At 47.2% G+C, this 19,692-nt stretch overlaps 2 protein-coding genes across 2 annotated transcripts; both read left to right on the top strand.

Moving 5' to 3' along the window:
- Window positions 1-200: 200 nt before the first annotated feature.
- On the top strand, window positions 201-3,500 carry LOC112895880 (V-type proton ATPase subunit E-like). The gene is made up of 6 exons (XM_025963881.1): window positions 201-859; window positions 1,448-1,548; window positions 1,721-1,877; window positions 2,353-2,549; window positions 2,980-3,079; window positions 3,206-3,500. The coding sequence occupies exons 1-6, from the start codon at window positions 758-760 to the stop codon at window positions 3,239-3,241; spliced, it is 693 nt and encodes a 230-aa protein (XP_025819666.1). The 5' UTR covers window positions 201-757; the 3' UTR covers window positions 3,242-3,500.
- Window positions 3,501-4,555: 1,055 nt separating this feature from the next.
- LOC112895878 lies at window positions 4,556-8,758 on the top strand. Its single transcript, XM_025963875.1, has 3 exons — window positions 4,556-6,670; window positions 6,802-6,993; window positions 8,051-8,758. Exons 1-3 carry the CDS (start codon window positions 4,602-4,604, stop codon window positions 8,649-8,651), a joined length of 2,862 nt encoding a protein of 953 aa, XP_025819660.1. The 5' UTR covers window positions 4,556-4,601; the 3' UTR covers window positions 8,652-8,758.
- Window positions 8,759-19,692: the final 10,934 nt, after the last annotated feature.

The following is a 19,692-nucleotide window of genomic DNA, read 5'->3' as shown; positions in this document are numbered from 1 at the left end:
CTACCACCAAGTGTTCATGGATAGTGTACGTTTATACAGAGTATTTCTGTTTTTCCTTTTTTTTATTTTTTTGGGAGAGGATATGCCGAGTATTTCCTTCTTAGGCAATGCCATGAAAGCCTTAAAAAAAAGTAAATTCCTTTTATGGTCCTAAAAGAAATTGCAGTCCCTTATTTAGTTTTGAAAAGTTCAAACTCCCTTATTTAACCTTGTTTCTATCTTCTATCACGGCCTTAACGGAACACGGTAGGGTCGAGGAAGGAAGGAAGGGATAGCAGATAAAAATAAGGTTAAAAAAAGAGTTCGAACTTTCTAGGGTCGAATAAGGGGCTGTTATTGTAGGGCCATACAAGAAATTTACTTTTAAAAAAAACCCATGAAAGGCCGTTTCTTTGGGCCGAAACGGTTGAAGAGGCCCAGCCCGTGTTAAACCGAGGTTTTTCCTGGGCCAGTTGAGGTCCACTAATCGTCCTAGTCCACCTCGTGTACGCGTATAGGCGGCGTATCTCACACAAACACCAGAATACGAAACGCCCTCTAAAAAAAAATAAATACAAAGCGGATACAGAGGAAAAAAAGAAAAGGAAAATCTCAGGGAGTCCGCGACGGCCGCGTCAGATAGAAACGAATCGCCACGACGCCACCACCCGCACATCCCAGAGATCAAACAAAACCCACCGCCGCGGCGACTCCGCCTCCCACCTCCCCGTCGATCACCGGAGCACCAGCAAGCGGAAGGGCTCAGGGAGTTCTCAAGATGGAGGACGTGGACGTGTCGCGGCAGCTCAAGCAGATGACGGACTTCATCCGCCAGGAGGCCGTCGAGAAGGCCGTCGAGATCGAGGCCGCAGCCGCCGAGGTATCCCCGCCCGGCCCTTCCTCAGCGCATTGTCTTCCGGAGGGTTTTAAGAGCCGGATCTCGTGAGCGATCGGCGAGATCCGGATCGCGCAGGTTCGGATCTGGTACAGCGTGGGGTAGTGGTAGGTTCAGCGAATTGGACAGGGATCGGACAATGTGAGGGTGGGGTCTGTGCATGGTCAAAGTTGGGATTCAGGGTTTAGGAGTTGTCGTCCGGATTAGTTTCGTTAGCCTTTTGATTTTGCAGTGTTGGAATATTGTGCTAGTACTGTTGGAACCTCTGCCGTTGCCTTGTTACCGAGACACTGCGTTTGTTGCCAGTTCTCTAGTATGAAGTACAAATATGTTAAATACTCCAACTACTTGCCAGTGGCACAGACAGCCACTTGTCCTGCATTTAGCTGAACTATTTTTACAGGATTTTTGGTGTAGTACCATGTAACGCAAATTCAGAGAATTAAAAGAATGAACTAGGATGTCCACTTCCATTAGATTTCGTGCCCATTGCCATTGAACTTATGCGCTTTTCATCTGAAGGCTCTGCAACTTTTTCTATGAAGTGAACTTATGTGAATGATAACTACTCAGGAATTCCAAATTGAAAAATTGCAATTGGTGGAAGCTGAAAAGAAGAAGATCAGGCAGGAATTTGATCGCAAAGAGAAGCAAGTTGGTATCAAGAAGAAAATGTAATACTTCTTGTTATTATTTGTGTGACTTATTTTTTGTTACCTATTTCACACTTTGTAAATTAATCAACTATTCATTACAGGTCATTTTGAATGATTTCTCTCTTTGGCATCCTATTTCAATATATTAAAAAAACTATTCACTGACCTTGTTGTGTGTTATTCCATGCAGTGACTACTCAATGCAGCTCAATGCTTCCCGAATTAAAGTTCTTCAAGCTCAGGATGACTTAGTAACAAATATGATGGAATCAGCAAGGAAAGAGCTACTGTACATCAGCCGAGATCATCAAACCTATAAGAAACTTCTGAAGATACTTATTGTTCAGGTTAGCAGGACTTAATTTGCTTTCTTCTATGCGAATAGGAAGCACGAACTTGGTGCAGCTACTGCATTGCTCATTTGAACAGCAGACATAGAGAACAAACGCGGTCCATAAAGAAACACAAAGAAAAACAGGCTATTGCAGCTGTGCTGTCTATTCCATTTTCAGGCCATTTAGTCTGGTAGGGTTCTCATTGCTGGAAATAACACCAATCCTATTGCCATGTTGATTTTCCTGATGATATAAAATGATTCAGTTTTCTGTGAAAATCCTTGAAGAATAATGTGCCTGAATTTCGAGTAATATTCAAGTCATAATTTTTAGAAGAATAATGTAATCTTTTTATTAGACTTGTAAAGTAGTTGCAGCGGTTGATGCTCAATTTGGTATATCTATCCAATGTACATGAGTAGAGTTCATTTGCACTAACATCTACTTCCATATTTCTCCAGTAATTTGAGCAATTTTCTATGAACAGAGTTTGCTGCGTCTGAAAGAGCCAGCTGTGCTTCTCCGCTGCAGGAAGGAGGATCTTGAGCTTGTTGATTCAGTTTTGGAGTCGGCAAGGAATGAGTATGCAGAGAAAGCAAATGTATATCCTCCTGAGATAGTGGTAGACCGTCATGTCTATCTGCCATCTGCTCCCAGTCATTATCAGGCACCTGGTCCCTCCTGGTAAGGCCTGCAACCTTTCATGGGATCAAATCTCCTTTGATGATTTCTGCTGCCGATTGTTCATACTCTACATTTCATGCTACTAAATTTTTCAATTTAGTGCTATCTGAAGTTTCTGTCCTAAATGGCTAAAGGGTGTTTGCCATTTCCCATGTTAAATGATCGAATCTGTTGCATGGTGGCTTCATTGCTTCTCAGTTCTCACGATATTCTCCCAGTATTGCCTTGGATTTTTTTATAGAATCACCGCAATTGTACTAGGGGTAAATGTCGTATTGTATCGTATTGTACTTTTGTAATCATATTTGAGTAATCCTAAAGGCTGGAATAAGTATACAAGATCTGTTCGTCATCATCAGAACAATCTAATCATGTTTAATGAATGTTAAGGTTGGCATCTCAGTGCTCACTGTTATACCTTTCAATGTAGCTCTGGCGGAGTTGTGCTAGCTTCCCGAGATGGAAAGATCGTCTGTGAAAACACACTGGATGCTAGACTACAAGTGGTTTTTAGAAAAAAGCTGCCCGAGGTAAGCAACACTTTTTTTTCTGTTTCCTTCTAACATATTGATTTCAGAAGTAATTCTGTTTAGTTTACCGTGCATGTCCTCTCACCTCTCTGGTCTGATGAAAACCTTTCTTTGGCACATGTACAGATCCGTCAAAGCCTTTTCAGACAGGTAGCCGCGTAACCAATCCTTGAAAGCAGAACTCGGCTCAGTACTCTTTGGGGTACCCTGATGATGTCCAGGAGCATGCTTGGCAGCTCAATAGTGATTTACCAAACTGTTTGATCTTAATTATTATTACTTCTTGTTATGGAGGCGTTGTCATCAGATTCCATAGCGTCCAATCCTGCACCGAAGCAAATAAGAGGAAATAAACTGTGTTCATATTCGTGACGATCTTTTCGTAAAATAAGGCGGATGTGTAGTGCTGCCAGGTCTTTCATGCTTTCTCGTTGGAGATGATCCCGTTGGCTGTCATTTATTTGCTTTTGTGGAAGAGAGATGATGATCCTGATTGGCTGCCATTAGGACACTAAATGACACTAAATGTTGAAGAATCGTACAAAAATTTAGGGTGTTTGGTAGAGCTCCAGCTGATTCTGAGTGATTCTTCTTTATTTTGTAGTATAAATTAAAAATTAGGATGGGGAATTACTTCACAGAATTAGGAGAAGCTATTTTTTCCAGCTTCTTCGTAGAATCAGCGGAGAATTACTTCTTTCTGAAAAAATATTTGGCAGAGCTCCTGCTGCATGAATTAGCTGCATTCAACAGAGAATCAGCTTTGGAAGCTCTGCCAAACACATCTTAGATGTTTTTCTATAAAATTCATTCGCTCCAATTCTGGGAAACTTCCATTCAAACATGTGAATGATACGAGTAGCTAGGTCATGATAACATGTTCCCTGAAAATTATCCAACAGTTTCTCATTGTCCTCAAGCGTCCAGATCACATGATGATCCCCAAACATGCCTGATCCCCGTCGGCCGCCGCCTTTCCTACGTGGCTACTGCGGCCACCTCTCCAGATCCCTCCTAGTGGATCCAGTGTATCGCACCTCATATGGTGCTAAGTTCTGATGCCTATATTTCTTCTTTATTTTTTTTATCTTGCTCCGGTGTGAAGAATTTTTGCGAATGTGCTAACCACGGTTCTACAACAGTAAAATATCTATTCTTCACCTCTCCCCATATCTGTATGTTGCTCGGAGTAGAATCAATAATTTTCTATTCTTTGCAACAAGCATATACGAAGAGAGGTGAAAAACTGCTGCGCATCCATAAAGTTTCTTTATATTGGAACTTAGCATCATGGATTGTGGATGCTCTTACGCCGTGCGAACAAGTGGGGCCCACCAGCAGTGAGCCAGTTCCTGCCTCGCGCCCTTTTCCGCCGGCTCGTTCAACCTTCCCGCCAAAAGTTTGGAAATCCCCTTCTCCCTTGCCCGAAAAAAAAAAGAATAGAAAAAGCACAACCCCACACGCAGATCTACCCAACCATTCTCCTCCGGCTCCCCTCTTGCCGCCGGCATCCAGTTCACTCATGACGCCCGGCGCCGGCGAGCCCCGCCGCGTCGTCCTCCTCCTCGATCTCGACCCCCTCCTCCCGTCCCCAGGCTCTAGCGCCCCCGCCCCAGCCGCCTCGTCCTACCTCGCCGCCGTCCTGCCCGCCGCCACCTCCCTCCTCGCCGCCTCCCCGTCCCCGGCCTCCCTCTCCGCGGGGCGCCTCTTCTTCTCCTCGCTCTCCCCCATCCTCTCCTCCTCCCTCCTCCCCAGGCCCCTCCCAGCCGCCCCCAACCCGCTCTCCTTCGATCTCCACCCGACCACTCTCGCCGCCCTCGCCCCGCTCCGCCGCCTAGCCCTCCGAGCCCCCTCACACCCGCGCGTCCCCGCCTCCTCATCCATCGCCAAGTCGCTCCTCCAGCTCGAGCACGACTACTCCTGGGACCCCGACCCCCAGCGCACCCCCCGCCGTGGCTTCGATCCGCCGCCCAATTTGGTGGTCCTCTTCACGGCCGCCGCCGAATTCGCCGAATTCGGGGACGATGCCGGCTACTTCGAGAAATTTCGCAAGGTTTTCGGCCCTGCGAGGGACCGCCTTTCGGCGAATGGCCTACAGGTGTGCTGGGTCGCCGTCGCTTCCGCCTGCGAGGGGATCCGGAGGGCGGTCACCAAGTTGGGTTGGTGGTTCACGACCGCCGATGCGGTCGCGTTGGGGTCGGCGGTCGCACCGCCGGCGCTCGTGTGGGGTGGTGTTGGACTTGGCGTTGCGGAAGCTGGACGGCGAGGGGAGCTGGTATTGGAGATCGCCGATGTCGAGGGGAAGCCGCTGCTCTGCAAGGGCTGTGAGGTCGAGGTGGTTGGCTCTGCACGGTGGCAGGCCAGCGGCAATGGCGTGTCTAGGATACATGTGAAGTCTGTGTGTGAGGTGGGGAATTGGGAGCGGTTGATGGGTGGGGATGGTGATTCTGCCATGGTGCGTGGGTTGCTGAGAGATGGGGGCAAAGGTGACGGCGAAGAACCTGTAGACAAGGAGTATTTTCCATATCGGATACTTGAATTGGTCCTTGGTGACGAGAAGGATCGGTTAGGGGGTGCCAAACCAATTTGGCAGCTACTTCTGGTGTTCCTTAGTAGAAGGAACTATTGCGCACTTGTCTCAGTTTCTGATGGAGATAGGAAGTGTTTGGAGGGTGTTATGGTGCCTTTCTCGATGAACTGTGCATTACTTCATTTCGCTAAGAATAGCAGTGGTTTAGGCCAGGTTGCTGCAAAAGGCCCTGAAACAGCAGATAGTTGTGTATCTGATGCTGCAAAGGTGCAGAGTGCGAGGAGGAAGAGAAGCAGGCTGGTTAATAAGCTAATTGAGGCCACCACCTGGAACACCTTTTGTGATGTGCTGCTGAAACATGCTGATGGCAGCATGCCCGTTGTGGACTTTGAGGACTTGTATTTCAGCAGGTATGGTGCCACATCCAAAAAATTGCGGTTTTTGAAATGTTGGATGAAACAAGTGAAACAGTCATACCTTAATACTCTACCGAGCCTACATACAGAAAGAGATAATTATCTTCCCTCAAAGGATGATTCAGAAGCAAGAGTTCTGGTTTCAGAAGAAGATGCTTCAGCTGGCCGTGTCAATTTCTCAGTGGACAATGAAGATAGCAATAAAGTGGACACACCATTGAACAAGTCAGATTGCAATAAAGTGGACATACCAGTGGATGAAACAGATTGCAGTGGAGTGGACAGACCAGTGGGTGAAGAGAGTTCGATGTTCACTTCTATGGAGGAGTTAGAGGCATTTCTTGGGAGTGTCCCTCATAAGATTGAGCAAGCTCTTTGTTCTGAAGATGCTGATCTGGGGACTTTAGCTGAACGCTTGGTTGGCTTATCTGTCCATGCGCTGTTGCTTAAGCATGGAAAGATTGCAGTGAGGTACATTGAACGCAAGGAAGCAGAAGATGCTTCTGGCACAAAAATTACCTGTGAACTTTCCAATATTCTGTTGAGAAAACCCAAAGAACTGGTTTTGAAGTACAGAGGAAGAGATTCAGCATCTGTTGCATCAGAACAAAACACAAAACACAGTACATGTTACAAAATTCGAGAGTATCCTTTGTTTTAGGGTTCAATCTTTTCCTTCCGTCTCTGCAATTATTTCATATGGTATATCATTTGCAATTCTATGTTCTCAATAGATTAATTTTGTGGTTTTGTACACCTTAACAAGCATGAACCAGACACGAGCTGCAGATTTTGCTTAGAATGGAAATAATCAAATCTGAACTTGGATCTGCTATAGAGGAAGGTTCAAAACAGAAAATGATAAAAGAGATCTGCTCGCTTTTGCAGTTTATTGATATCAATCTCCAAGGGGATTCGTTTCAGTCTGACAGTATTCTTGAGTATGCTGAAAAGACCATAAAGTCCAGGTATGATTAAATTCTAATTTCTATACATTCAGTTCATCTCAGTGTTGTTTATAGAGACTATCTTTGTGAATATTAGTGACTTTTAGTGTTAAGAGTTCATGTAATTTTAATCATGTATGGTGCACTGAAGTCTGAAGGTTAAACTTGCCACCAGTGGGAGGCAGTTTCATGTCGTTGCACTGCAAAAGTGCAAATCTGCCATTTATTTGAAAGAAAAGTCCAGTATCAGGGCAAGCACAAATTCATGTTGTTGCACACTTTTGTAGTACACATTCATATTTCATACTGCTTTCTTTGCCAGAAGCAAGTTTTATGCTTTAAGGCAAAATAGTATCTGTAGCCCTATCCTCTGCAATTGCAAGTATTTGGTCAAGCCAGATGCAAATACAAATTTAGTGAAGTCCAAACTTGGGATACTTTTCTTAATATTACACATTGATCTGGTTATATCTGTGACATGCTTACAGGGCCAGCCTGATACCATATATCTCTGTTATATAAAGCTAAAAACTGATTGCATTGGTTGAGAATCAGATCTGCTTCAGTCCATAAGTTACTTTCACTTTTGTTGAGTACTTCAGAAATTCTGACTTCATCCCTGCACTGTAGATGCATGTAAAGAAAAATATGAGATGTTGGATCACACATAAGTGGTTCTCATGTTTCTTGATCCCCTGAGGAGCACCACTGTACAGTATTACTGACATCGGATGGTGCTCTTTATTTGCTTGAATCAGAAAGCAGCGTTCCAACATTTCAGTGCAATGGAAATACAGTGTTAGTAAAAGTTTTATAAATATGAGTTGCTGGTCTGCATGATCATGGATACTGTAAATGCACCTTTTTAAACTTTATTTCATCTTTCTTCTGAGTGTACGTGTAGTATGCGTGCAAACAGATACAGAATTACATTCTGAATGTTGTTCCTTAGAAAGAAGAAGAAACAATTTGAAGCTGAACAATGCTTGTTTCAGATTGTTACATTACTTTGCTACAATGCTCTCCATTTTTAAAGATGGAAAGTAATATAAAAGTGGCATCTCCGATGCTTTTTCAGGTACATCAACTCCATGGAGGGTGTGATCAAGAAGATCTACACACAGATGGAGTTTGATTTATTCGACGACGAGGACGAAGTCGACTGTTCAGATTCTATACCCAGCAGCAGCAACCAGGAAGATTGCAGGGTCGACAGGTGCCGCAGCCACTGGAACAGCGCCGGCGCCAGCACAAGCGCCTCCGCGCTCCAGCTGGTGCAGCGGGACGCTCGGAGCAGCCGCCAGCGCGACGACGACCGGCACGACGCGCTGATGGTTAGAGCCCAGGAGCGGCGGGACCGCCAGAGGCGGCTCTCCTCGTTCACGAGCTGGGTGCCCGACCTGCGCCGCGTCTGGGCGCTCAAGCACCCCGGGAAGGAGCCGTCCGTGACCGTGCCGCGGTCCAGGTCGACGTCCAAGCGGAAGAAGCGGCGGCGGGCGGCCTGCACCGACGTGGTGTTCGAGACGCCGATGACCGCCAAGAGGCTGGACAGCGGGTCGGAGTCGCCGCCGGAGTCCGACGGCGACGAGGGGGCGAGGGCCGCCGCGCTCGGGACGGTGTCCAAGACCTTGTTTGACGACGAGGAGATTGAGACCGACGTGAGCTCGAGCAGCATGTAACGGAACCTGTCCGGTTGTATCGGTATATGATTCATCCCTAAGCATTGCAGTTCCTGAACCAATTGTTCAGTGCGGCACTGAATGAAGTGAAATCACCATGACCATCACTGTGTTTAGGCAAACCCAGAAAGATGAAAGCGAAGCAGACCCTTATTCTTGCAGCATATCTTGTTCTTGACTGAAAGGAAGGAGCTTCAGAGGCCTTTGTCGTTTTGTGGGCACGAACAAGGACTCATGGCGAACGACACGTCGACAGGATTGACCGATGGACATGGACGCAGGTCAGGGGAAGAAATGAAAGGAGGTGCGTGGCCTTCGCGAGTGCCGGACGTGTGCGTGCGTGATCGATGGCTCACATCAACGTTCCGTCGCGCCTCGTGCGTGGATGTGCTCGACCGTGCAGGCGACGCCCCTGCTCGTGAGCAACGGCACGGGCGACGGAACGTGTCGTGTCGCCTGCTCTGAGCAAAATTGTTTTGCTTGGCTACAAGAAAATAAACACTATAGTACGTCGTTGACTCGTAGTACGCACGGCGTGGTTAAACTAGCACTGACGGGATGTCCTGTAATAAAGAGACCGGTCGCATTAGCCAAGGCCGCTGCGAAAGGCGGGATCGGCGGGGCTGGTGCTCCAGGCAGGAGAGGTGGAGAGGGAGGGTAGGGAGCTGACGGCCTCCATGCAGGGGCGGGTCTAGGAGGGGGGAGGCTAAAGGCTCAAGTTCTCTCTCTTCAGAATCAATAGATACGCTCTAAATTTTCCTTCCATTTTTACAAACAAAGAATGAGGAAGAAGCGGAAGGAAGAAGAGGAGGAGAAGTGAAATGAGCCCCCTTTTCATATATTGACTAGATTTACCACTGCTTCCATGATCAGGAGGGCGGAAAGGGTGATGACGAAGGAGCCGGTGGTACTGGTGTGACTGGAGGGAGGGGTGGCGACGGAGGGACCGGAGCCATCGACGAGAAAGAATGGGTGGTGGAAAGGGTGGAGATGGCGGAGCCCCGAGCCCTCTGGCCTAGGCGCTGCTCCTGGTGGTAAGGGCTCTCCGGGGAGAGCTGTTCTCCTCCAGAAAGCTATGCCGTCACATTGGCGAGCGAGAAGAGAACGCGACGCAAGTCCTCCATGGTCGGTCGGGGACCTAGTAAGTCGTGGAACTGACGTCCCAGTCTCTCGTAATCGAAATCGAGGAGCCAGCTGCCCTCGGAGGCGGATCTTCCGGGGTGCGCAGCCGCAACCCCTCGAAAGCCTCGAGACGGGGTCAAGGTTGGTGGTGTGAGCGGGTCCGATTGGAACATGAACCCGCTCCAGCCCTCACTTAGTGGTGATGAAGTCCAGGCTACCGAAGTGCACGAGAGCGCCCGGGGCCCATCCTCCGGCGTGGTTGGCCATCCGCAGCCTGGTGAAATCGACGGGACACGCAAAAGGCCCCTACTTGGTGCGCCAACCGTTGGTGTTTCGAACCGCCGACTAGTGAATTTGTGATTGCGCATTCGCCTCGGATGGTGTGTAAGAGAGACATAAGGATTTATACTGGTTCACGCAGAACGTTCTTATGTCCAGTTTGAGCTGCTCGTGTTCTTGCACTGGCTCGCAGCAGGGGTTACAAACGGTCGAGAAAGGGAACGGGCTCCCAAGTCTCCGGTGGCAAAGTGCCATGAGAGTGCATGAGTATCTTAGCGTTCGGTCCCCCTATGGGGGTCCTTCCCTTCCCTCTTATAAGCCAGAGGCAGGGGTCAGATACCCGAGTGAGAGAGAGAGATAAGAAGTAGAAAGAGGAGAGTTGCCGGGATCCCGCCGCTCTCCTTCCCTTCACATGGGCCCCGTTGGCCTGTAGATGACGCCGGGGGTGTCCCTTTGCCTCCCAGCGCGACGTGCGACGTGCGCTCCGACAGAACGGGTGGCACGGGCCCTCGGCGTGTCTGGTGGGCGACGTGCGCTCCGACAAGACAGGCGGCGTGAGCTCCCGGCGCGTTTTTGCGGCTTAACCCCTAGCGCGGCGGGCGACGGGGGCTCGCCGTGATGGCCTGTCACCTCCAGGATCACGTCAAGGCATGCCCTCTCCTATTCTCGCGTTAGAGACTTGACCTCCGACGTGAGCTTTCACGTCCCTAAGATGGGTACGGCCGAGTTCGTGCACTCAGGGTCGGGCGAGGCCGAGCCCGCGCCCTTGGGGTAGGGCGAGGCACTCCGCGTCTTGGCCTGATACCGGACCGTCGATGCTCCTCCAGCCGGCGGCCCTTCCGCGGCCACATGATTGCCTAGTCAGTCCGAGCTGCACAGTTTGGGAGGGTCTATCTGTGATTTGGTCCCTAAAGACTGCACTTTGAGGGATCCGTGATGTTCGTCCCCGTCACGAGGGAAATATGGATGCGGCCGTGGGAGATGAAGGCCGCATCAACCCAAGGCCGCTGCAAAAGGCGGGACCGGCGAGGCTGGTGCTCCAGGCAGGAGAGGCAGAGAGGGAGGCTAGGGAGCTGACGGCTTCCATGGAGGGGCAGATCTAAGGGGGCTAGGGGGCTCAACCTCCCCTACCTCCCCAAGATCAATGAATACTCGCTAAAGCTCTGTTCTATTTTTGAAAATTAAGAATGAAGAAGAAGAGAAGCGAGATGAGCCTTTTTTTTCATATGTTGGCTGGATTCACCACTGTTTACATGATGAGAAGGGTGGGTAGGACGGTGATGAAGGAGCCGGTGGAACTAATGCGACTGGGGTGGTGACGGAGCCATCGGCCCAAGGCCAGTAGTACGCACGGGCACGGCGTGGTTAAACTAATACGGACCATGTCCTGTAATCTACGCAAACGCGAGCTATCTGGAAAGGAACAGCAGAAGGTCCAAGGAAATACGGACCCACCGTTCCCATACGACATGCTTGATGGTGAAGGATATACAGAAGAAGATCTTGTCAATCACGGTACACAAATCAAGTGTTTAATTTCCAGACATGCAAATACCTTCGTTGTTCAGTACTTCAGTTGTTTCAGCAAAAACTGTCAAAAAAATGCAACAAATTATCTCCTACCTCCTCGAATTACATAGATTATCCATGATTCCTATTTCCTCCTTTGGGCAGAAAGATGATGAACAGAAAAGGAAACAATATTTTCTTCAAAACAATAAAGAGACACTGTAAAACTGTAAATGCTTGTCCTGATACAGAGGCACTAATTCATGCATGGCCATCCTTTCATCCATGGCAAAGTTTCCGGCGCTTGACATCTGCAAAGAAAAAAAAAAGAACGGGAAAAGTATCGGCAAAACATAGAAAATATACTGCATGGAACGGAGGAGGGAGAGGGAGAGGGAGAGAGGAGCTCCCTTCAATCCAAGCACGAGGGAAAGATGCTGGTGGGTTCATCTCCCGGGTCATGCACACCCATGCAAGTGCAGGAGAACATCCATCATTGCTGCACAAGAGAGGTATCCATGAACCGGCAGCTGCATCCGACCACTTCCCCTCCTGGATTGGATCGAAGGGAGCTCTTCGGTCTTCTCTTCGTCCTTGTCACCACCATCACCACCATCATCATCATCATCATTATCATCATCTTCTTCTTCTTCTTTTCCTCCTCCTCCTCCTCCTCCTCCTCCTCTTATAGCATGATTGATCATCGTCGTCAATGATTGTTCAACATTACTAAATACTAAAGAGTAGTGACTACGTATGTTCCACGCAAGAGAAAAAACAACAGTAGCTAAATGCTGATGGATCATCGTGTTATAGATTTCTAGTAACACAAATGAACTTGAGTAGTTGAGTACAACGATCGCCAAGAGGTTGGTGGGGCTTATATAGAGCTCATGAGCAAATCTGAGCCGTTGGATCAGATCTGGGTCCCTCTCATGTGTGGACAGAGAAACATGCTTTAGCTCTGTGAGGTTTGCATGCATGGGAACTGACGCTAGTTTTTATTCCTTCGGGCATCTGTTCATGCACTGGCCTTGTGCTATCTTAAAATATTTTGGGAATCTCGTAGTGCTGGAGACAGAAATTAACGGCCGGATTCGACCTTTAGAGGCTTCTCCCTTGTTCTCGAATCCTCCTGGCTTTCATCCAATGCAAATGGTTTTTAAATGTCATGGAAGGAGCACTGCTGCAACTCAAATACAAGAGAAACTTATATATACCATGTGTTTGCATAAATAAATGGAATAATTTGTGGCTCTGTACGGTGAATTATTTACATAAATGGAATTTTATGTTGTGAACAGAACATGTATATACGTGTGTGTTTTACAAACTCATGGAGTAGGGACAGAACAAAATCGTAGGCTTGAGTGGAAAGAACGAGGTACAATGACTATTGTCCGGCCAATAAGAAAGAGATTTCCCTTCCATAATTTCCCAAAACTTATATTTTGCTTGATCCAAGTGAAAAGCCCCTCCTGAGAAAGCATGGCTCACGTCGTATCGGCATCTAATTAGGCCATGGTTGTTGCCAACTTTGCTAATAAGCTTTACAAAAGAAGAGTTAAAGAACTTAACTATGGTTTCATAAGACGGAATATCGGAAGATGTTAGGTGGGTTAGTGGATGACCACCATATAATGGCTTGACCGGCCCCACATACATATCTTTCCATTTATAGGTTTGACGCAATGTAAGGCCCAAACCCTGGTCTCGCTTTTATAAAACCTGGGGAGTCGCATATAACAATAATAAAGCTGGGCAGATTTTTAGATTAACAAACATACCACATTAATAAAAGGAAAAAGTCTATTTTTAACCATCGATCTGTCACCTGAGTTTGGTTTTAGCCATCCAACTTCAAAACTAGAAATCTTTAACTATGCAACTATTAAAACCGTTCACATTTGACCCTTTAGCCGTTTTAAAAGGTGGTTTCGCTGATGTGGACAACACGCGGAGCATATTAGCTCCTTTTTCTCTCTCCTCTCTCCTTTTTCTTTCTTATCTTCGCCGTCATCTCTCTATCTCTCCCATATCCCGCCGTCTCTCTCTCTCTCTCTCTCTCTCTCTCTCTCTCTCTCTTATTCCCTCCACAAGGATGGCGGAGCCGCAGGAGAGGAAGCTCGCCGCTTGTCGAGTGGTCTGCACCACATGGGGAGGTGGGGCACCGCCACGCTACGGGCTCTCCTATCGGTACCCTCTCCGCCCCATTCTTATTTTTGTGTCCATCCTTGTTGCCCTCCTCAACTCTACTTGGCTGCCTCCTTGCCCTAGCTTCACAGCCCCCTGCTCAGTGTGCCTCCCCTCCCTAGCGCAAGCTCCATTTGCCAATAGTCACGCCCCGCCTCCATCGGGCGACCATGATTCGCTGGCGGCCGCGCTGCGCTTGCCTCGAGCGATGTCGATTCGCGAGCAGTCAAGCTCGATTCGCCGGTGGCTGCACCTTGCCTCCCTCGGGCATGCTCGATGCGCGGGCGGGCGAGCTCAATTTGCACTAGAGATCGTCGCATCTCCTTCTCCATCTTCGTCCCCATGTAAGCCGGCGATGACCGGGTCCATTGAGAGGAAGAGAAGGAGAAGAAAGAGAGGAAGAGGAGAGAGAATAGAAAAAGGAGCTGACATGTGGCCCCCACTTCCATGTGTAGTTCACGTCAACAAAACCCCCCTCTAAAACAGCTAAATGGCTAAATATGCCAAATATGAATGGTTTTGATAGTTGGATGGTCAAAGGCCAAAACTGAACATAAGTGATAGTTCGATGGTCAAAAATGGAGTTTCCCTTAATAAAACATTTGTATGCTCATGAAATCTAGGGTTTGATGCCTATGCTTGGTAAGTAGGGGAACAACAGTCTCCACTAACCATCAAAACTTTTTGTTAAAATCTATGAATTTGACTTTTTAAAATCTTAATTTCCCTATACAAAGAAGCAGAAAGAGTATATATGACTTGTTAAACCATTACTCACCCTATAAATAAAAAGAAAGAAGCAGAGGAAGTATGAAAATAAGGTTCGCATACAATTTTTACACTGTACAAATCTAAGGGAACATATTATACAGTTAAAGCAATAACATATACATCTTCAGTGCATTGTAAATTGAAACGTAGAAGTATTCAATGAGGAATCAAACACATCATTTTTATTAAACAAATCGAAATCATTGTACTTTCAAGTATATACAAGTGCACATGGTTTTTCAGTGTTAGCTATATGGAAACAACTTCTATTGAGTATTTTGGATTGGCAGCCGTATTTACCTAACTGTTGGTTTTCAATATACAATATAATCAGATGGATGCTAACAAGTGTTGTAACAAACAATATAATTCAAAAGGTCAGGTGTGTTCTTTACACTTGGCACAAGTGCAAGCTTTTATTGGAACCCAGTTCTCTTGAAGTCATGCATGCATCTAGATTCTGGCCATGCAAAGTTCGATAATTTTCACCCACTGCCAGTCTTGTATGCTCGTGTAATTAGGTCAGGTTATCATGTATGTACTATGGTTTAACACTTAAGTCTGTAACAGGTATAGCGTTAGCATGAATACATTGTGTCCAGTTATATCATGAAGAGAGTGAAAATGGAGCCCTTCTTATTTGCTTTGCGGCATAAATATTCAACTTTCCAATGGCACGACTCCTCCGGTTCGAAATCTTGCTTCACTAATGAAAAAATGCAGCTGTGCTTCACTTGAGGAAAAGCATATATTCTTTGTGGAAAATCAGGAACTGAAATTGTCGAAGTGACTCCAAAGTTCTGTTAATTTGAGAGATCTTATTTTTAAACATGGATTTAGCTCGGTGGAAGAACAGAAGAGGTATATATAGCAGAATAGCACTCTGCTTCGGGTACGCTTTGTGGTCCAAATTGCAGCCATTTCGTCACGAGCTCATGCATGTATAGAATCATTATGCTTTATTCCATTCAAAGCACTCCTTGTCTATTTTAACCACTTTGTTCCAACCCAGCAGTAGGATTCCTCCTGTCCCCTGTTTTGAACATAAACAATGTGCAAAACTTCTGAATTCTGATGCCACTGCTCGGATTAGTTATGGTTTCCTGGTCTTTAATCTGTTCATCTACTGCGAGCTTTTTCTTTGGCATTAAACATAATTTATCTATCTTTTTTATAAAAAATAAAGAAGTTCTAGTGTCACCACTCATGACATCACGAAGGAGAAGAACCCGAACCATCTTATTTTTTGTGCCATGTATTTGCTATGAAAATAACATGCATGTTGGCTTTAAAAACGCAGAGAAAATCCAAATGGTTACTGATCGATGTGGTATTCGGATTCCTGAAGAGAACATGATGTCATTGACAGAAAAATGCTTGATAGAACATCCAGGTGTTTGCCCAACGGTCAGGCATCTTTCTGCCTGCCTGAGTTTATCATTATATCATATTTTCAGAATAACGGAATAAAGTATTATTGTGTGTTTCTGGACAGATATATAATAATTTTTTGGATTGGGTGGTTTTCTTGATCAATATTTTATCCAACGGCCTATCTCCTCTTTCTTCTACCTCCAGCCATAGTGCTCAATCAACGCTTCTCTGACAGCTCGAGAGGTGTCAAATGGCAATTCCATTTCTTTTTCATTGCAAGTGGATATTAATGTGTACGTGGAGTGAAGATTTGCTGATTTGGGCCCAACCCAAGTGACTTACATGGGCCATTATTGGCGCGCACACAAACACACACACACAGAGACTTTTTAAAAAAAAAAAGGATAAAAAAATTAAATTTGAAAAGGGTACCGTTTTGAAAATTTTCGAAAAATGGGTGCCTCCCGCCCGTGCCCATCCAACGGGCGGGAGGTCCGAGAATTCTTCCCAGGCCCCTCCCGAGGGCCTCCCGAGGGTCTCTTCGCGAATAAGAAACTTTTCTTATTCGCGAAGAGGCCCCTGAGGCATCCCGCCCGTCCGTCGGGCGGGAGGCATCCCGCCCGCCCAACGGGCGGGAAGTTGCCATTTTCTAAATTTTTTATTTTCTGTTCGAATTGTTGTTTTACATACTATTTTAAATTCATACATTTTTCAAATACAATATTTATTCGCCATACTCTTTTGTATACATATAAAATTTTAATTCAATTTTATGAAGAAGATTACTGTATCTAAAACTCATATGAAGATGGTTAAACGATAACATTTTGCAACGTAGAATTGAAATATTACGATAGTACGATACATCAACCCATTAAAAATAAAATAGTATTATACAAAAATAGTTTTTATATAGTTTAAATATAAAAAGTCCACCAAATCAGGAGTATCTACCCCGCCTGTCCCGGACCTCGCGCTCTCTTCGTCCTCCCCCCTAGTCCTAGGCCGTCGGCGTATGTGGTCCTCCGAGTACGTGAATGCATCTGGAGCACGGTGAGGACGAGGCGGAGGAGGTGATGGCGTGAACGGGTCATCCTGGGACTGTGCACCTGGAGCGTCATACGTCTGGGAGGGACCAATGATGTCAGGCCCGGCGCCGCCGCCCACCAACTCCGACCAAGTGACGGAACCGCCCTCCCAGTCGTCCCAGTCCGGCACACCGAGTAGACCACCGTGTGCAGAAGCTCCCATCGACCATGCATGCTGAGTATAGCCCTGAGAGTACGGTGCAGCTGGCGTCGAAACCGACGGGAGAGACGTTCCTGGAGCATAAGGCACCAAACGTCTGAAGCTCCATTCTTGCAGGAGGAGGTCCCATTGCCGTCCAGTGCATGACTATAAAAACAAACGAAATTAGTCGTATAAATCAAATTTGATCGAAATGGCAATTATAAAGGACTTACAGCTGGAACTAGCGGCAGTACCGCTGGACGCTGCGTGCGGTGCTGCAGAGGTCGACGGGCCAGCTGTGTACACGTGGCGGACACATGAGATGAACTGGAGGCCCCCACGTCATCTCTGCCGCGACACGTCAGTGCAGGTAACGCTCGCGTCAAGTTGTCTTGAATCTTACGAAAGCTGTCTTTGTACTGTGCGTCCGGTACACGTACTCCACATTCAAGCAACGTGATCTGAGATGTAGCTTCGACCTCCGCGCAGTTGATCAGATCGATCTGCATACGTAATGGGAAGCAGAGTAATATTGTTATCGATTTTGTATAAGAAGTTACGAAAGACGTACCGCGCCACGCTGTGCCTGATCACGGTACAAGCGATACGTGTCCGAGATGGTCGGCTGGTGCTGATGCTCCGCGTCATCAATACGTGAAAGAGTGACGTACGAACACGTGCAAGTGAGGTACCAGCGGAGGTATGCGCCGTAAGACGTCTCTGTGTGTGGCTGCGGCTCGTCCCACACATCGTCAGGTACGTCTAGCCACCCTTCTACGTACTCCTGCAGCTTGACAACCCAGTTGACCTCGTTGGCATGATATCCCCTGCGCGAATATCTGTTGCAAACATTTGAAAGACAATATTATTTCATGATAATGATTATATAATTAATACAAAACGAGTTATCACAAACTTACTTGTGTACGCTGCGTGGCATGACCTGTAACGCTTGAGGTAGGAGAGGAAAGTGCTGCCGTCACCCGAACTGCCTCATCACTCGCTCGACGCAGTACGGCTCGACGATAATATCAAACACTAGGTTCGCCTTTGTGAGCCAGTACGCCTCGTCACGCGTGCAGAGGGAGGACAACCCGTGCGGCGCACGTGTCTGGACAGCCGCAGTGGTGTACGGGGTCCAGATGACATCCTGTGGCCGCATCCGATCAAATTCGGACATGAACTGCGGGTATGCTTTTCGGACCTGCCGATGTGCCCAGCTCATCTGCAAAATTACACAACTGCGTTGGTACTTTGCATATACAGAAACGTACAACAGTAAATTAAAGAGCTTACCCGTTGATCGGTCCAGGCGAACCCATCGTGGGGCTATCCTTGTGCCACATCCCATACATCTCGGGCGGATAAGGCTCCTCGCTGATTAGGGGGCGTGCTATGGCGAATCGCTCGTACGACCATAGCTGCAGCAGAAGTGGACAGCCTGTGATGACGGCGGTCCTCTCCGTCTTGAAACAGGCCTAGCAAAGGCCTCGGTACGTGGCAGCAAGCACTGCCGATCCCCAGCTCCACCCAGGTACCTGGCCCGGCTCCACATTCGCAATAGCGCGCGCGTACTGGATGAGAACCTTGTCCACATAATTGCCGCTAGAGTTGCAGAAAAGAGTCCAGCCGAACAACCACAACAAATATGCCTCCAGGCAGCGCGACACCTCGTACTGCCCAGCCAGAGGGTGGAGATCCTGAGCCTGAAATATATTTGTTCAATGTTTAGAGGTAGTCACATATGATTCAATTAAATTAATTAAAAAATAATTGTACGTAACCTAAATTGTATTACCCAACTGTTGGCGGGGCCGGACGCGTCAGGTATGTTCACAAAAAGTGGCGGGTTCACTGGAGCAAACCGCTCCTGAAGCTCCGCCCTCCAGGTAGGTGGCACGGCAACCGGGCTAACAGCTTCACCCGCATAGGAAGCCCGAGCAGGTACGACACGTCCTGCAACGTGGGGGCCATCTCCCCGCACGGCAAGTGGAACGTGTGCGTCTCCGGACGCCACCTATCCGCCAACGCCGCAAGTAGAGAGCGGTCCAGCTGCATCCGCTTCTTGGCGCCACCGTCTTGACCATTGCCGGCCTGAAGCATACGTGCGAGTGGCAGCAAACCAGCCTCACGTAACCTGTATATTTTGCATTGTGGTTACAATTATCGTATAAGCTGTACATTAGTTCCGTAAAAAAATACAAAGTATCACCTGTCAAGCCAACGGTCGTCCAGGTGCAACAACTCCTTTGCTACACGAGGGCGCAACTCGTGAAGCTCCTGCCCCTCCACCGCTGCTAGGTACGACCTGTGCCGTTCGTCGATGTTCGCGTCAAGGAGCTCCGGTGTCTGCGCCATATCTGCATCAAAAATATAAGTACCCTAAGACATATTCCTACAAACAATTAAAAATACTAAAAACTATTCAAAATATAACTGCCCAAAGAAATATTTCTAACAACTATTGAAAATACTAAAAACTCCTCAAAATATAACTACCCTAAGAAATATTCCTAAAAACTATTGAAAATACTAAAAACTATTCAAAATATAACTACCCTAA

Source organism: Panicum hallii, chromosome 5 (genome assembly GCF_002211085.1).
Source record: "Panicum hallii strain FIL2 chromosome 5, PHallii_v3.1, whole genome shotgun sequence".
Taxonomy (NCBI): domain Eukaryota; kingdom Viridiplantae; phylum Streptophyta; class Magnoliopsida; order Poales; family Poaceae; genus Panicum; species Panicum hallii.
The sequence above is the reverse complement of the archived record's forward strand: the minus strand, read 5'-3'. Positions and strand labels throughout refer to the sequence as shown.

Bases quoted from the DNA above. Each gene is read 5' to 3' on its own strand.
- LOC112895878 (XM_025963875.1), top strand. From the start codon at position 4,602: ATGACGCCCGGCGCCGGCGAGCCCCGCCGCGTCGTCCTCCTCCTCGAT. The intron at 6,671-6,801 runs GTATCCTTTGTT...AGCATGAACCAG, and splicing joins ACATGTTACAAAATTCGAGA to ACACGAGCTGCAGATTTTGC. The intron at 6,994-8,050 runs GTATGATTAAAT...ATGCTTTTTCAG, and splicing joins GAAAAGACCATAAAGTCCAG to GTACATCAACTCCATGGAGG.
- LOC112895880 (XM_025963881.1), top strand. From the start codon at position 758: ATGGAGGACGTGGACGTGTCGCGGCAGCTCAAGCAGATGACGGACTTC. The intron at 860-1,447 runs GTATCCCCGCCC...ATAACTACTCAG, and splicing joins TCGAGGCCGCAGCCGCCGAG to GAATTCCAAATTGAAAAATT. The intron at 1,549-1,720 runs GTAATACTTCTT...TATTCCATGCAG, and splicing joins GTTGGTATCAAGAAGAAAAT to TGACTACTCAATGCAGCTCA.